General features: G+C 45.6%; 1 protein-coding gene across 10 annotated transcripts in view; it reads right to left on the bottom strand.

The window, feature by feature from the left end:
* The window catches only part of RFTN1 (raftlin, lipid raft linker 1), a 203,084-nt gene that overhangs the window by 54,428 nt on the left and 131,716 nt on the right, over window positions 1–16,940 (bottom strand). For all 10 annotated transcript variants that reach the window (XM_045387000.3, XM_045387006.2, XM_074030926.1 and 7 more), the window contains exon 5: window positions 6,743–7,127. In XM_045387000.3, coding sequence (XP_045242935.3) covers window positions 6,743–7,127 — 385 coding nt within the window. The remainder of the gene's footprint in view (window positions 1–6,742; window positions 7,128–16,940) is intronic.

Here is a 16,940-nt window from a genome sequence, read left to right as displayed (position 1 = left end):
ATAGTCACTGCCACCCAGCAGCTGAGCCGCGCCTGCCTACGTGCGGCTGGGCATGGGTTAGCAGTAGCAGCCTCCAGAAGCAAATACCTGGAATTTCAATCTAAGTCTGAGAGTCTATTTTTGTGCTCCTCATTTAGTCAAGCAATCAGTTGACCCAGCTTAAAAAGTCTTGCTTACACAGGCTAGTCAGGAATATGCTTTGGTTTCCAAAAATATCTTGTTAAATCATAAGAAAATCCCCACCCTTCTTTGAAACAAGAATTTAAAGGTCATAAACAATGGTTGACATTAGCAAGAAGGACAAAGCACATTCATGCTCCCTGCATGAGACACCTGAACCCACACTCTCTGATGCTGTTTCTCAGATTTCAATATCTCACAATGTTTTGTGGTATCCAAGTACTAGTTGATTTTTTTTAATGGACTCACTTTCCTTTATTTAAACAAATACTTTTTTTTTTTTAAAAGGAAACTTTGTTTCATGACTGTGACGGCAGTCCACTACCACTTGCCAAAAACAAGGGGTGACGATAAAGCACATTAACACCAAATACGTTCATCTAACATCTAAAATTATCTCACATAGGTCACAAAGTCTTCTCACAGCCCCATCTGAGCGAACACCAGCAGAGATCTCTAGGGACAACGCTGGGCCATATTACTTTGTCATCAGCAATACCTGAACAAACAGCAGTCATTTTAGGGTTTCCATCCAGTAGAACAACTAGGAAAGCAAGGTGCCCATCTTTGGAAGTGGCACCTGGATTTTCAACACCAGTTCTAGCCTGTTCATCCTCCCATCCCAAGTTGCTTTTCTCAGCCCTCCTGCTTACTCAGGAAGCCATCCCCAGGCCGGAAGTACTTCCACACCAGAAATTAGGTATTGGTGTATGGAGCTGGCAATCACTAGACTAGTTTGTGAGTTCAAAATACAAACTGTAGAAATGGAGCGACACAGAGGAGGTTCGTAATGGAGGGAATCCAGCCATAAATTGGGGCTGGGGTGGGCAGGAGGTGAACTGGATGATCGGGTGTTTTCCAGTCCTGGGTGTCACGGGTTCAATTAAAAGCTGCAGCTACTGAGGGCAAGAGGATAAGCAAGGTTTTAGTGAGTTCCTGGGTTTATTTGGATTCCTTCTAAAGCAGACCCTGCAAGCTTTCCTGTACAAGTAGTTTATTTGGGAAGAGATCCCAGGAAAGAGGGAAGGAGTAGGAATGGAAAACAGGGAGGAGATGGAGATGATACCAGTGAATGAATGCACTGAAGAGCATGTTACCACTGGGGCAACTAGGGCTCAATCCCAACAGGGGCCCTGAGATACTATGTAAAACACACCTCAGATTCACCCACCAAGGGCAAGGAACATGGGACATTTATCCTCATAAACTGAAAGTCACTCCTGAATCATTCATTCCCCAGGGCCCATTCCCGAGAATGTCTGCAGGTAGAGAGGCTAAGGAAGCTGTGGGCTTGGCCAGAGCTGTCCAAAGGTGACCCCAACATGGGCCACAGCACCACTCGCTACAGCCTGCTACAGTCAAGCACAAATGCAAATGAATTAAGAAGAAGAAAAAAAATCACAGCCTCTGTATGGGAGAAGTAGGTGGGGAATTTGGAAGTGGCCAAAGTCCAAAACTACATGGTAACACTTGATCACACAGAAGGAACTGGCACTCAATGGCAAGACAAAAACACAACTTTCCCAAATGCGTAATGAACCAGAAAAAGGGGAAGACCAAAGGAGAAGTGAGAATGCTGGGGGTGCAGTGGAGGAAGACAGAGCCCCTCAGAAAAGGTGGATGGTGCTGACAGCTTTCCCGGCTTGATCCTCCCCAGGGGGCCAGACTGAAGCCAGAGACAGAAATAAATTTCTCAGGAAAAGGAAACAGCATTGGAACGAAGAGCCTCCAAAGCATCAGCAGCAATGAAATAGTGGGAGAAACCTGATTGCATATGCGTAACCCTTGTACACTCCTCTGTCCCATCATCTCCTTGTCCCCAGTCCTTTCTCTACCCACATGGAAACCAGCCAAGAGAAACTGTCCAAAAGTGATGTCCTTTGATGTTTTAATATTCTCATTCTCCAACACACATCCTCACGTGAGCAAGCACCAAAGATTCCAAAAAGAAGCCCCATGTTTGTTTAAATTTTCTCAGCTGCTCTGTGACTCCGCCATGAGCAGCTGGAAGATTTTTCCAGACATGGGACAGTGAGTCCCAAAGGGGTTGAGAACGTTCTGGGAGTAGCTGAAGGACTGTACTGGCAGAGCACCCAAGGAGCATCGGGGCTGTCTTCTCGTCTCTCCCTTTCCCCTACTTTGTCTCATTTAGATCCCTCCTGTTATACATATGTTCACTGTATTGACCTCTAAGCCAACCAGAGGAGAAAGCGAGGGCAGGTTAAGGGAGCGTGGGGCCCAAGGGTGGGGGTGGCTGAGTCCCGCCGGCCTGGGAGCCTGGTCCATTCAGGCCTTGCCAGGCTACTAGGGAGTGGGGAGGAAAGAGGCAGGTGTCCGGCCCTGAGGTCTGTGCCTGGGCATGGGGACTCAGGCACAGGATGGAAGGCTGCAGTTTGCCTTCAGGTGGGGCCCCAGAGAGCCCAGGTCTTGAGGGTAAGCAGGGGACTGGCTGGGCCCTGCTGTCCCAGGAGACCTGTGGTCTGGAGAGAAGAGTTTAGAGCCTAGCTGAAAATCTGGGGTTCCAAGGGCTAGATGTAGGAGGAAGAGGCAGCTGGTCGTTAGCTGCACTGGAAGGAACAAGTGGCATCACACTTGGCTGGGCAGCTCAAACTGGGTGGGGACTGCAGGCTGCTGAGGTCATGGGCAGAAGGGACTAAGCAGAAAGGTTCGCATTGGGAAGGGAGGCAGTGGGCACCATGGTGGCGAGGCAGGGCAGGAGGGTAGAAGGGCCCCAGGCTACTCCATCCAGATGCCTAGATCTGGGCAAGGCTGCTCAAGCTTCGCTCAGGCTTGGGTACTAATAGCAGGGCACCTCTGGGCCAGCGTGAGGCCCACTTGCCAGGGCAGCAGGAAAGGCAAAGTGCAGGGACCGCTGCATGCACAACAATCCACGGGAATCCACCTCTAAGGATGACAGCAGCCACAGGCATGTATCCCTTATTTATAAGGGCCTTTCACCTTCACCATCTCATGTGACTCTCCGAACCTTGATGGGAGGGGGTGGCACTGGTTCTGTGCCCAGAAGCATTAAGTGGATCCCCCAGAAATCACAAGCCAGTAAGTGGCACAGCCAAGAGTCTTTCAAACCCCAAACCCTGGGCTCTTTCCCAAATCTAACAAGAGACTAATTTCATCAGGACACAGAAGGCAGGGGCTGATGACCACGGGTGGGAGCTCAATAGCTGTTTGTTAATGGACTGAGTAAAAGGCCAGAGAGATGGTGGCAGGTGTCAGATCTGGGAGGGGGCCGCATCATGGGGTCCAACTATCCCGAGAGAGTGGGGAGGGAAGGAGCCCTTACATCAGGAAAGCCCAACCCCCAGGTTTTGGCCATTCACAATGAGCTGGCAGCCAGGGAAGGCTACTGAATAAAATCCTCTCAGTCAGAAATGTGATTGGCATCACAGGCTGGGGTTTCTGGCTGACATTTCTAAGCATTTTAAGTGAGGAGGTGCAGGGTAGGAAGAGCAGTGCTTGGAAGACTTATTATTTTGGTGACAGTGAGAATGATTAGAATTTTCGTGAACCTGTCTAGCCTCCTGGTTTCTCTGATGGAAGTTGTGGCAACGTTTGATGCTGAGGCTGTCCCTGCACAGGCTCAGGTGATCATGGCACAGCATGGACCTTCAACCAAAAGGAAATTCCCCTAGACCAGGAAACAAAAGTCAGCAAGCAGGTAGAGGAACACACGGCACGCGGCGGGCCTCCCCCAGAACCTGCAGGGGCAAGGAGGCGTGACGGCTGCGCAGAGCCCGCAGAGATGGGGAGACACGACCTGCCCCTGCTTCCGCACAGAGAATCCACTGGAAAGTCCTGTCTGAGCAGGCACTGCCTAGATTCCTCTCCCCAAGGCCTCCTCTAAAGGAAATAAATTAACTGAGGAGACGGAGGGAAGAGGAGGGAGACTCCCCCTGGATTTTTTTTAATTGTCTTGCTGTGATTGCCTATTTAAGCCCACCTGGCAGAAGAGGAGTAAAAACACTTCAGCGTCCTTAGGGGGCCCGGAGAGAAGGCAAGCTGGGAGCTGAGCGGGCAGTGGGGAGGGCGCCTGGGGGCACTGTGTGTGCCTGTGGGGGAGTGATGGGGAGTGGACTTCCCGGGAGAGATGAGGAGAGAGGCCGGGGGTCAGGTGAGGGTCACAACCAGTGGGGACAGGGTCCCTGGACGTCCAGCCTTCAGGGAGGCCAAATGCTCAAGCTGTGATGAAGAAATTTAACTGTATGGGGGTATAAAAGGTGACACTCCCTATTTGTAAAATAGACATAGTAATAGCATCTTCTGCCATAAAGCTTTTGTGAGGAGTAACTGAGATAACACGAGGACGACACAGAATAGTGCACGTGGAGGGTGACTGCTATCGTGACCAGTGAAAGGCTTATATGTGAAATGATCCCTGTATGAAAAACCCAAAGGCTCATTTATTCCACCAAAGGAGGAGAAAGGGATACAGTGAGCTGCCTGAATTTCAGAGATTTGCAGCCGGAGCAGCGATAAAGGGACTGCTCTATGTGTAGAGACAGGCAGTGTCTACCTGCCTAGGGAGACTGGGCTCGAAGGAGGCTTTAATCCCTTTTCCCGGCCTACCCCTGCAGAGCTGAAATTCTCATCCACTGGTGGGCTGAACACCTCCGGAAACACACGCATTCACCCCTTCCTCCCCAGCAGGGTCTGTTTCTCCAGGAGAGAACAGGGACTTGGGTGATAGGATAGGAGCCAAAATGCTTTGGGTGTCAATTTTTCTGTGTGTTCAGCCATCAGGCGAGATTCTGGGTGAGGGAGGTGAGTGGCCACAGGGTAGCAGGAAGGTCCTGGGCACCTGGGGAGGTTCCAGTGAATAATCCTCTCACAGAAGGCAGGAAGTCTGGAAGGAGTCTCGGAGGAAGGTGGGCTCTGGAACACAGGAAGGATCTGAAAACTCCTGAGGAAACCTCAGTAGTAAATGCCTCCTTTCTCAAAGCCAAGATTCCATGAGAGGTAGAGGTCAAGCGTCAGGACTACGAGCCTGTACCCCAATAATGGCAGCTCATACTCATGAGTCAAACAGTGCTGAGTGCTTTAAATGTACATCTTTAACCTTTCCATGAGAAACTATCGTTCTATCCCTATTTCACAGAGTGAGAAACTGAGGCACGGAAGGCAGGCTAGAATGTAAACAGATGCTAGATTCTTGAGCACCATGCTCCCCACCTCTTCATCACTCCTGCCCTTTCTCCTGGGGGCCTCTGCCTGGCCTGACCCTCGCCCTCCCACAGTCCTGGACTTAGAGAAGGACTCCAATGAGGTCCATCTTCCCACCCAGGATTCAGAGCACACACATCCAGCCCAACCTCCATGAGAAGATGGAGGTTTCTGGACTAAGACCTGGGTGTTCATGAGGAGGACACACTGGGCTTAAATGTACGTTCAGCTACTCCATGAGGGCAGCAGGCATCTGCCTCAAACAGCGAAAAATCACACAAATAAAGGGCTCTACTTCAGTGCGTAGTAAGAAGGCTCGATGCCTTGATTAAATAGTCTTACTATATCACAGCACTGAGGCAGCTCCAATAGCTCCCTCTAAGTCAACTTTGCTAATAAGCCCCTGGGATTAACCACCCCATAATTTTCTTCTCAAGAAGTTCTGATGTAACAAAATAAATTGTTTCTCCTTGTTTTCCCTTCTCAAAGCATCACCTGTTCATTATCACTTGTAAGAGGCTAATTTCAAGAATTAGTAAATAAATGATAATAACAATATTAACCAGGGAGATCAGCCAGAAAGGCCTAAACAGAAAGCCCTCCTAAGCCCTGGGGGTCTTCTGTCAGTCTTCATACTTGTTCGCCTTCCAAAGGCTAGAAAGGGGCCACATGGCTCATGCAAGTACCTTGCTCTCAGGAAATGACTGGATGCTAGATTTCCTGGAGAAAGGGGGGAAGTATGGATGGTCGATTTCTGAAAGAAAGTAGAGAAAAAGGAAATACAGAGAAACGGAGGGAAACTTTGCTCCCTGTAAATCTTGTTAAGGGCCTCAGTAAATCTTGTTAGTCTATCACACAGGAAAGGCCGCGCAGAGAGGTGTGAAGGGATGGTGGGTAAGTCCACCTGGATTCACAGGCCCGAACTGCCTATTTCCAGACTGGGCAACAGATTTCCTCTCTAAACCCCAGTTTTCTCAGCTGTAAAATGTCTTGCTTTAGGCAGGTATTTTAACAAGTGGTGTGTAGGTTTTCATTGGTGCCTGGCAGGCTGACACTTCCTGTGTGAAAGCTGGATAATTCAAGGGCAATTTCGAGAGCACAGGAGATAAAAGAACTCAGAGTCTAGAATCCACTTCAAACGCGACATTTTGGAGCAAACTGTAAGTCAATTTCATGTGGTTCTGTACTCCCCAGAAGTCACAACTTCAGTAAGTAAACAGTCAGGTGGCACAGATAACTGCCTGATAAAGTTTCTCCTGTTTGATGGACTGCTGTCTCTACACTCTAATTCCATTCCTTTTTCTCTGAGAGACCATGGGGGATTAATGAAAAGCTGTTAACTGCTCTTTAAGTGGGTCAAAACTCCCAGTGCTGACATACTTACTCCCTGAGAGTGGCTCTTCATGCACCTTCAAGGGGTCGCTCTCCAGTCCATCCAGTGTCTTGCTCACCCCCCGTGGTGAAAGTTCTCCACCATCTCCCTCTCCGGAGGGTGAGCTGGGCTGCTCGGCGATGGGCACCTCCCCTCTGGGGCCTGAGCTGGGCTCTGGGCTTTGGTTTCCCCCAGCCAGAGCACCGCACATGTCCCCAGTCCCCGGCTTCTCATTCTCCAGTGACGCGTGATCCCCACGTGCGATTTTTGCATCTCTGGCATCCTCGGTGCTGTTGGCAGTAGACACTGGAGCGCTGCTGCCTGCTGAATTCACAGGGGAATGGTACTGAGGTATAACACCAACGAATTTCAGGCCCTGGCTTGCAGCCTCCTGGATCTGTGAGGCAAACAAAAGGAAGGGAACCAAGTGAATGGAATGGTCTATCAAAGGGACATGTGCAGCGTGCAAAGCGCCTCCCCGAGGCCTGCGAGGCTATTTTAGGGGCACAGGAAGATTTCCAAGCTGGCAGAAGCCCCATGTCCTCAGGAGCACCTGCCCCCACACCCTAGTCTGAAGACGGTTTTTTTGTTTGTTTGTTTAACTATGTTGTCTGATAGATAGATAAAGCATTTGGCTTTGAAGGGTTGAAATCACCACTTTGAAACACTGCATTCATCCTTATTAACATTTTTTAAAGAGACTGGAAAAAGTTCTAAACAAAGAGTTTGAAAGAGGAAGTTCGTTTTGTTAAGAGTTTGGGTTTTTTTTTGTTACTTTTTTTCGGATGAATCACTGACTTCCTGCTCATCAGACTACTGTATAACTACAGCTTGTCTATATAACCATATGCAAACAACAGATGGCATTTTATGGCCCAAAGAGCTTCCTTTTTGGACAATAGTTTTGGCAGAGAAGGGCAGAGGTGGGAAAATCACCCCTGTGCCAAGGCTGTGGGCACAACCTCCCTGAGATGTACCATCTGATGGGCACCTTGCTCCCTGGTGCTCTCAGGCCTAGGGAAGGTCAATGCAGCCCACAGATCATGCCCAGCCTACAGCCACAGACTGACTCTTGGCTCTCCAAGTCCTGGTCCACACCATCCAGCAGCGAGGTGATGGTTCCTTCTCACTCCCTGTACCAACGGGATGGGGGATGAACACCGACCTGGAGTACCGAGGTACTTGAACTCTCCCTTTCCCTAAAACATAGCCCAAGGCAACTGGATTGAGTATAAGTCATAAGTTTGAAAGAAAAATGGAAAATAATAACCTAATAAAATAAAGCAAGAGCCAGCCAAAGCCAGAAGGTAGACTTTAGGGGACTTTCCAGGCAAGGATGCATAAGTCATTTTACAAATAAATAAGGCGGTGCAGACCTCAGCGCTGTCTAAGTCTTAGTCACCAAGCCCTAAGCAGATGACCTCAGAAAATCTTGAGGCCTCTGCAGTGATAATCTGCCCTCATTTGAGAGTCAGTGTTGCCAGCATGGAGCTATTCTCTCTAAAGGAGAAGCAGCCCTGACAGCTGTCCTCGGAAGAACCACCCTGACATTCAATGGAAAGTCGTTTTTGTTCCACACTGCACAACCTGGAAAACTGCAGTTGCAAATGTGCAGTCCGGTCTTTCTTTAAATCCTAGCCTGTGCTAGACATAAAATAACAATAGTAGTAATTACTGTCTATGGTATAGACCTACTATGTCTAGACATTGAGCTAGGCATTTTACGTAAGTTAAAACAACAAACCGTTTCATCCTTCAATGACGCTGCCTGGTATCACCGTCTCCATTTCAGATGAGGACACTGGGGCCCAGAGACATTAAAGTCATAAAACAAGCAGTGAGTGCAAAGCCAGAGTACAAAACCAGGTCTGGACTGGGCCGAAGTTCATTCTTTTAATCACAACTCAGTGGACACACGTCAAGGCATCAACTACATACATGTCTGCAGGCATGTATGTGTCCACTCATATACTCAGAGTTGGCTCAATCCACTCTTCAAAAGTTAAAAAACAAAACACAAAAAAATCTTAAAGCCATCCATTCCATTCTGAAACTTTCTTTTTTCCCTCATTCATCTATGATATCCACCTATTTTAAAAATTATTCTATAAAGCTCCTAAAAGAAGGCACAGCAACACAAATTTTAAAAGAAAATAGCGGGGAAATAATTATACCAAAGAACTTTGGAGGCTGAGGAAAGCCACTGTATGCAAAGCATACTTCTGAGCTTTCTGGCAACATACGCCAAAAGAGAAAGGCAATGGGTTTTATGGCCCTCGAATGAAATGAGGAGACACCTGCACTAGCTTCTGCTACTACTCTCTTACTGCAGAGGAAACAGCTATGACTACTGAAGCATTTTAATAACTGCTTCCATGGAGGGCTCAACCATAGGCCAATCTCAACCAGAGTCATGGAAATAGCATGAAGTTTAAAGGCTTTTGGAAAGGCCTGACGTGGAGCCCCAGATATGTGACTCACTGTCTTGGGGAACCAGAGTAGATTATATAAACTTTCTGTGCCTCAGTTTTCTCATGTATAAAATGAGTGAAAACACACATTTTTCAGTTGCACTGAAGCTTAGTTTAGACATTACATATGGCAAGTGCGCCAAAGGATGGCGCACAAAGACAGTATCTCTAACCTCTCTCCTTATCAGTCCTCAGCTTCTGCGGCCCTGCAGAGACCGCTGTCATCTAGAGTGAAGGGGCGAGGACTCCAGACACAGGACATCATCCCAGCTCTCCCCTTTCTCACTGGGACTGGAGGAATTGGAGAGGCTTGGACACAGACATCTGCCCTTCTCTCACAACAAACCAGACAACCATATTCCTTTGCCATATTGTACTGCAAATTTATCCTCTAGGCCAGGGGTTCTCAAAGTGTGGTCCCCAGACCAGAGCATCAGCATCCCCTGGAAACCCGTTGGAAATGCAAATTCTCAGGCCCCACCACAGACCTATTCAGTCAGAAACTCTGAGGGTGGTATCCAGCAATCTGTGTCTTAAGAAGTCCTCCAGGCGATTCCAGTGCAGCCTGATGTTTGAGAATCACTGCTCTAGAATACACATTTCATGAGGGCCGGGGTATTTTGCACTGCTGCATCCCCAGTAATAGAACGATGTCTGACATATAGCAGGTCCTCAAGAAATATCTGTTGAATGAATGATTCTCTCTTGAAATGAGCTCCTGGAAGGTACGGATGGAGCCATTAATTTTCCAGCTATAGAATTCAAGAAATATTTATTAAGCCCCTACACTGGCCCAGACCAATATGGTGCTTAGGTACCAGGAATGTAAAATAGGATCCCCAATCCTCAAGAAGATTTGGCCAATTATTGTGAACAGACTTTAAAAATAATTACAATATCATAGAACAATTAATGCTTATAATGACTTGTAAAAAGTCAAGATTCTAAACTTCATAGACTTTATTATGACAACTATGTAATACACATACATAAACTGTGCATAAAAACAGTCATCAAAATGAAAACAGCACTGTATTTGGGGAGTGGGGCTATGAGTGATTTTTTTTCTATTACTGTGTAATTTTCAAATTTACCTAAGGGGCATGAATGTTACTTTTAGAATTGAAAAAGTAAATACTGTAAAAATTCCTCATGGAGGATAATATAGTAATGGATGTGAAGATGTAGAAGTGACAGTGACAATGGTGATTATTTCTGCCTGAAGGGGAGGTTGAGAAAAGTCTCTCAGAGTGGATCAGCGATGTAACAAATGACATGTTGTAACACAAAAGGAAGAGTAAGAAATGTGGCAGAACTGGAGCATGTATGCCTCACCTTAAAGTATTCAAATCCAATTTTTTTTCCAAAATGCCATGCTAGACAAAACCTATTTGGGATCTACTCTGCCGAAGGCTTTGAAGGATGAATAAGAGTTCACCAGATATGTAAAGGGAAAGGAGAGGGCAATCCATGTAAAGGCAAGGAAGGCTCATGATGGGCAAAAGCTTGACAGTATGCAACACCCTGGTGTGCTGAGGAAATTTCTAGAAATATTTCTGGAACATGACATGAGAAATCAAGAGGAGCCCCAGAAATGAGGCTTGACTAGACATAACAAGAACTGGATCACATATGGCCTTGGATCCATGCCCACAAAGGCTCTGAGTTCACCCTGCAGGCCAGCATATCCGACTCTCCCCCGCCCAGTCATAACCTCAAGAGCAGAGGAGAGTGGGAGTCTGAGGAAAACTGCAAGATTTCTTTGAATGCTCATCTTTTACCTTCAACTTCAGTGCAAATTTTGTATCTTATACCATAGTTCTGCCTAGGATCCAAACTTTAAAAACATCAAAGTTAAATGCTGCCTTTATCCTATGTGTTCCAGGGAAATTCACACCCCCAAGAAGAGGAAGCATATTTGTAGCTCTGCTTATGTCTTTTGAATAGATTCCTGGAAGTAGAATTAATGACTGAAGGGATATTAACTTTTCAAAGGCTTGGTAGAGGCTGCCAAATTGTTTACCAGGAAGGGTGAGCAGTCCTTTTTAACCAGACGACCACATTTGGATTTTATGAAGATCAGTATTTGGCTAGACCTAGGGGCCCCGACTCTTATGGTTCTGTCTTACCCTAGTATAGACACTTTCCTCTTTTTCAGAAAGTCATTTGACTATGTACTTATGGCTAAATTAAATCCTGCTTCTCATTCTTGCATGAGTAACCTTCACTGAGCCAGTCTCACGTTCATCATGGTGGTGGGCATGCGATGTATTCTTCAGGGTTCATCCCCGGCTACCAGCTCTCCTCCACTCTACACTCCCCTTGGTGACTTCCTCCACTCACATGGGTTTAGCTACAAATCAGATGTTCATTATTCCTAAGTGTGAACCCCTAGCCCTGGCTTTCCTTGGAAGATCAGACCTACATAGCAGACAATCACAGCTGACGGGTCCACTGTCGATCTGGTCTCTCCAGCTGGAATCACAGTATCTTCTTCCCTGTTTCTAATCCAGTGTATCTGTTCACCACACCCTACCACAGTTGTCCTCCAATGTTTCTGGAATTACTTCCTCTTCTCCATAAAGTGACCTTCCAAGGTCCTCATGAGCATGGAACCAAATCAACATGGAAGAAGAGATCATGAGGAGCCAGGTCACCTCAGCCACAGAGCTCCCCACAGACTCCCACGCATGCCCACAACATCTCTAACAACAGCGATTACAGGAAACAGCAACTATTAACATTGCACAACTCTTCTACAGAGAACTTTCACATGTATTCCCTTAGGCCTCAAAATCATACCTTACAGAAGAGGAAACTGCTTAAGACATTCTGTGACTGGTCAAACCTCACAGAGCTACCCAAAGCCATGCCTGGCTTTCACTCAGAGTATCCTAAGCCTAACCTGATACCACTTCAATGATACATGTCAGCCTCTCACGTAGGACCTGGAATGATACCATTCTTCCCACTTCACATAATCTGACCTGTGCCAAGATGCCCAGGTGGATGCCTGTTTAAACTGAAATACACCCTCACCCACCTTCTTCTCATTTCTGCTCCCTGTAAGAACCCACCTGCCCCAAATACTTAAAGGAGTAACAATTTCTGGTTTAGGCACTGAAAATTAAACATGGCTGTTCTGATGAATCCACAGCTTCACTCAGTTGCTCTATAATGAGTAAGGACAAGGTCCACTGTAACTGTAATCAGGAATCATGATGTGAAAAATATTTCTTTTAAAAAGATTTAGTTATATAAAAAGTCACAACTCATTGTAAAAAAAAAATCTTTGGTTATATATTTGAGGAATCGTTTTTATTAAAAATAACAATATGACATTAGATTTCTAGGATGCATTGTCTGTTTCTACGTCCAAAATGAATACCGTGTTGCCAAGGATGAGTGCGATATGCTCTACGTGCATGCGGATATACATATTTGTGCTTTAGAGTACGTGTGTCAATTGGGGTGAGAAATCAGAAAGAAGTGAGACACAGGTTGGATTTAGTAAAAATGAAGGCTATATGGAACATAGGAAAAGGAAGAGAAAAGCCTCCTGCCCACAGGTCAGTAGGGATTGGAGTGCCCACAGCCTGTAGTAGAGAGCGTGGGGAAAGAGAAACTTCCAAGACTGTTTTGTCTGACTCTAAAGAGGATGGTGTCACAGTTAGTTTTGCGTCCACTTGACTGAACTATGGTGACCAGTTGTTTGGTAAAACACTAGTCTAGATGTTGCTGTAAAGGTATTTTTTAAATGTGTGATGAACATTTACAATCAGTTGACTTTGGGTAAAGTGGATTCCTCCATTATTTGGTGGGTCTCATCCAATCAGGTGAAGGCTTTAAGAGCAAAGACTGAGATTTCCCAAAGGAAAAAAATTCTGCCTCTGGACTGCAACACAGAAATTCTCCCTGGGTTTTCCCCCTTCAAACTCAAGACTGCAACACCAGTCCTTACCTGAATGTCCCGTCTGCCGGACTGCCCTGCAGATGTCAGACTTCTTGGCCCCCACAATCACATGAGCCAGTTCCTTAAAATAATCAGTTTTTTCTCTCCCCACCAGGAGGTAGGGGGAAATAAGATAGCATAGGGCAAGTTGATGGAGATCTCTAAATCTAAACCTGACTAGGCATGAAATAAAAGATGGGTACAGGCTCCCAAATGACAGCAAGCCCCAAAAAGAAACAAGACAACTAGGACTTCATCTGGTATTGATTCCAGGTCCTACATGAGAGGCTGAAGTGTGGTAGGGAGGCTTTCAGCCATCACTGTTAGCCCAGGTAAAGGAAATCTCCCCCACTGTGTTTTGAGGAGAACTGCTACACACCAGGTAAGGGAGGTTATATCTATAACTGATGGATTTATTTTCTACAAGTTATATAATAAACTTAATGAAATGCCTGTAACTAATGAGCTGATTAATGCTGGGAATCAGAAACTTACTGCTAAAAAAAAGAGAGAGCTGTGTTGTCCAATATGGTAGCCACTAGCCACATGTGGCTATTTAAATTTAAATTAATTCAAACAAAATAAAATTTAAATATTCCTCTCCTTAGTCACATGAGTCACACTTCAAGCGCCCACCAGCCACTTGTGGCTAGTGATGACCCCATGGACAGTTCAGGTATAGAACATATCCATCATCATAGAAAGTTCTATTGGGTAGCTCTGCTATAGAGCATAGTAAATCACATAAAATACTGAATAATAGAGTTTTTGACAGTGATTTCTGAGGCATATAAGATGGAGTAAATCCTAGACTCACATCCATATACTTATATATCCTAGATCAGACTACTGCCTACTCCAGCCCTCCCTCACAACTCACACGCCACTGATCCGTGACAATATACACAGCACACGCAGGGAGCCCACAGCAGAAGCATACCCTAGATGTCAAGAACAGGCACAAAAATGCCATCCTGGGTTGCAGTTACACGTGAGTCTTTACAGTGAATATTTTATCAGACACACACAACCCTTCCCATCTTGTCACCTACACTCTTGTACAACTTTCTGAAAAGGGAGGCTTAAAAATAACACGGGTTTGAGCTCACATCTGAAGCTGCCTTTAGTTTTGACATGTTAACACTTAGCTGCAGAGATGGGAAGCTTTGCCAGGCACTGCTGGATGTTTAGCTCCGTTTTGGGGCCACAAGGAAAGATCATGTAAACTTTCTGCTGTTGTGGTTTTCTCTTTTAGCGACTGAGAGGTCTTAGAATCCGCCCTTGGACAAAGGGTTTGAAGACTTAAAAGCTTTGGACCTGGCTCTGCTACTCAGTAGTTATATTATTGGTCAAATCAGTTGATTTATTTTAGCTTCAGTTTCTTCATCTATAAAATGGAGATACTAATATTCATTTATTCATTCCATAACTACTTACTGAATACCAATTGTATGCTGGGCACTAGGTTCTGGGCAAACAGCAGTGAGTTAAACAGGCACTATGCCTCTTGAATTTAATATTAAACAGGCACTATTCCCTCTTGAATTTAATGTGTGTTGGTCTTACTCAAGGGGTAACTGAGGGACTCTGAAGAGTTTTATTCCATCCTTCTTGAACTGTTTGTACTCAAGTTTGAGGAACCACAGCTTGTCCTCAGATCCCTAGCAGGGCTGAGTTGAGGAGAAGAGGTATCCATTTATTCTCCTCTGCTACTAGGGGTGACTAGAGGGAAGCTTGAGAAATACCATAAGAACTCAGCAAACTGTAATCTCCTGAAAAAACAAAAAGAAAGAGGTGAAACACAGCCTTCTAGTAGAAGCAGAGAACAGATTCATCCTTTGGTAGCTCAGTTCAGGACAGGGATTTCTGATCAAAGGATCATTTGCCTACATTATCTGTGTTAATGGACTCAGTTCTTTCACTGAGACTTTGCCTATATCACCATTCATGGCAAATGAAGTGCATGGGAATTAGGGATTGGTAGGACTGAGAGGTGTCAGTAAAGCCCCTTCCCCCACAGATCTTCAGATGGCTTTTAGTGCTCCCTGAAACCCAATCCACCAGGAGGCTCCAATCCAGTGTCAAAACTCTAAATCACAGATACAGATGGGAAGTGAACAAGGAAGGTCCTGCCTGTGAGGAACAATTCAATGGTCTCTCCAAGAACAGTTAAGTGGTCAGCACAGTGGGGCCAGAGCTGGACTTAAGAAGACCTGGAACCAGTGTCTCAGCACTGTCAGCACACTTGCTCCAAGTTTCATTCCTACTTTTATCTATTGGCATCATTCTTCTTTCTTATTTAGGACTAATTTTTTCTATGTAGCAGAAAATATGTCCATTGCCACCTTCTGAGTTTTCCTGCTAACAGCTTAATCACTGGAGGTAGAATGTCTAAACTTCCTGGTTGCTCAAAGCAAAAGATCCCAGGGAAGGGCTCTGATTGGCCCAGCTTAGGTCAGATGTCCACTTCTGGGCCAACTGACTGACCAGGGTACACGGTGGCTCCCTTGGAAACCATCTAATTGGACTGCAGAACAAAGAAGCTCTCAAAAGAAGAATTTCAGGGCAGACAAAATAAATATTTAAATATCTATCTCATATATATATATCACCTGGTATGAAATAAAATGTGAAATTTGCTCATGACTCACACATACTAAAATGAAGAAGAGCATATAAGGCAACTGATATTTATGCCAGACAAAACTATGTAAGTAAGTCCACATCTGTTTTAGTCAAAATGTTTTAGTCAAAATTTCGGTGTCAGTGCTCTAGGTTATTTGTATGCATAGACACAGCATTCTTCTACTTTACAGAGGATATCTTTGCATATCTCCTTCCGGTCTGCTCAACATTGTTTACTAAGAACTCTTTTTTGAATCACCAAGCCAACCCCAGCCATTCCACTGCACAGAGTAGTTTGTCATAGTAGATGCATGCCCTGACCAGGAGGGCACAGTCAAAGAGTCAACATGCTGGAGTAGTCAGGAATCACCTCTGGCAGATTTTCCTTGGCCCAGAACATCCCAGTCTCCCTCAGTGTATGCCCATCAGCAGAATTCAACATACGTGTGGTTTTCTGCACTCAGAACAGGATTCTGGAGCAAAGACGACCTTGGCCCATGAGAACTGTCATTATCCAAGTAGGACCACTAAGGAAAAGAACTGGCAGGAGAGTCTGCTGCCCCCCTCCAAGGCTGCAAGACCCCCAGGCTTCCATTAAATACTGCTGCACACCCACAAGGAAATTGATAAATCAAACCTCAAAACATCATGTTAGCAAAGCATTTAAAGAGACTTTCGTCATAGTCCCGTGGGAGTCAAAGAATGCATGCCAGCCTTCCCAGTCTGTTAGTTCTGTGGCTGCCAAAATCCGTGATTGGTAACCATGGATTTAACCTTACCCACAGGTAAAATCTGTGCATACGGAAATGGTTTCGGAGAAGGATTCCTATGAGAAACAGGGCTAGCAAAAGTAAAGAGGCGAGAAAGCCTCAGAAGTTACGCAGGGAAGAGGAAATGTTCAGTGTGCTTGAGCTGAAAATCTGTAATTACAATGTACTGAGAGCTTATTGTATGCCCAACACTGTTTTAAAGGCTATACATGGATTAACTTATTTAATCCTTATAATAATAACAATAGGTATTATTTTTATCCCTGTCTTACAGATTAGAGAACTGAGGCACAGAGATGTTGGGCAACTTCCCCAAGGTCAGACAACTAGTAAAGGGCAAGTAGGATTCAAACCTAGGCAGCTGGCTCCAGAGCCCACATTGCTACCTGTTA

Source organism: Macaca fascicularis, chromosome 2, assembly GCF_037993035.2.
Source record: "Macaca fascicularis isolate 582-1 chromosome 2, T2T-MFA8v1.1".
In the NCBI taxonomy this organism is placed as follows: domain Eukaryota; kingdom Metazoa; phylum Chordata; class Mammalia; order Primates; family Cercopithecidae; genus Macaca; species Macaca fascicularis.
Note: the sequence above shows the minus strand (reverse complement) of the source record. Positions and strands in the feature narration are given on the sequence as shown.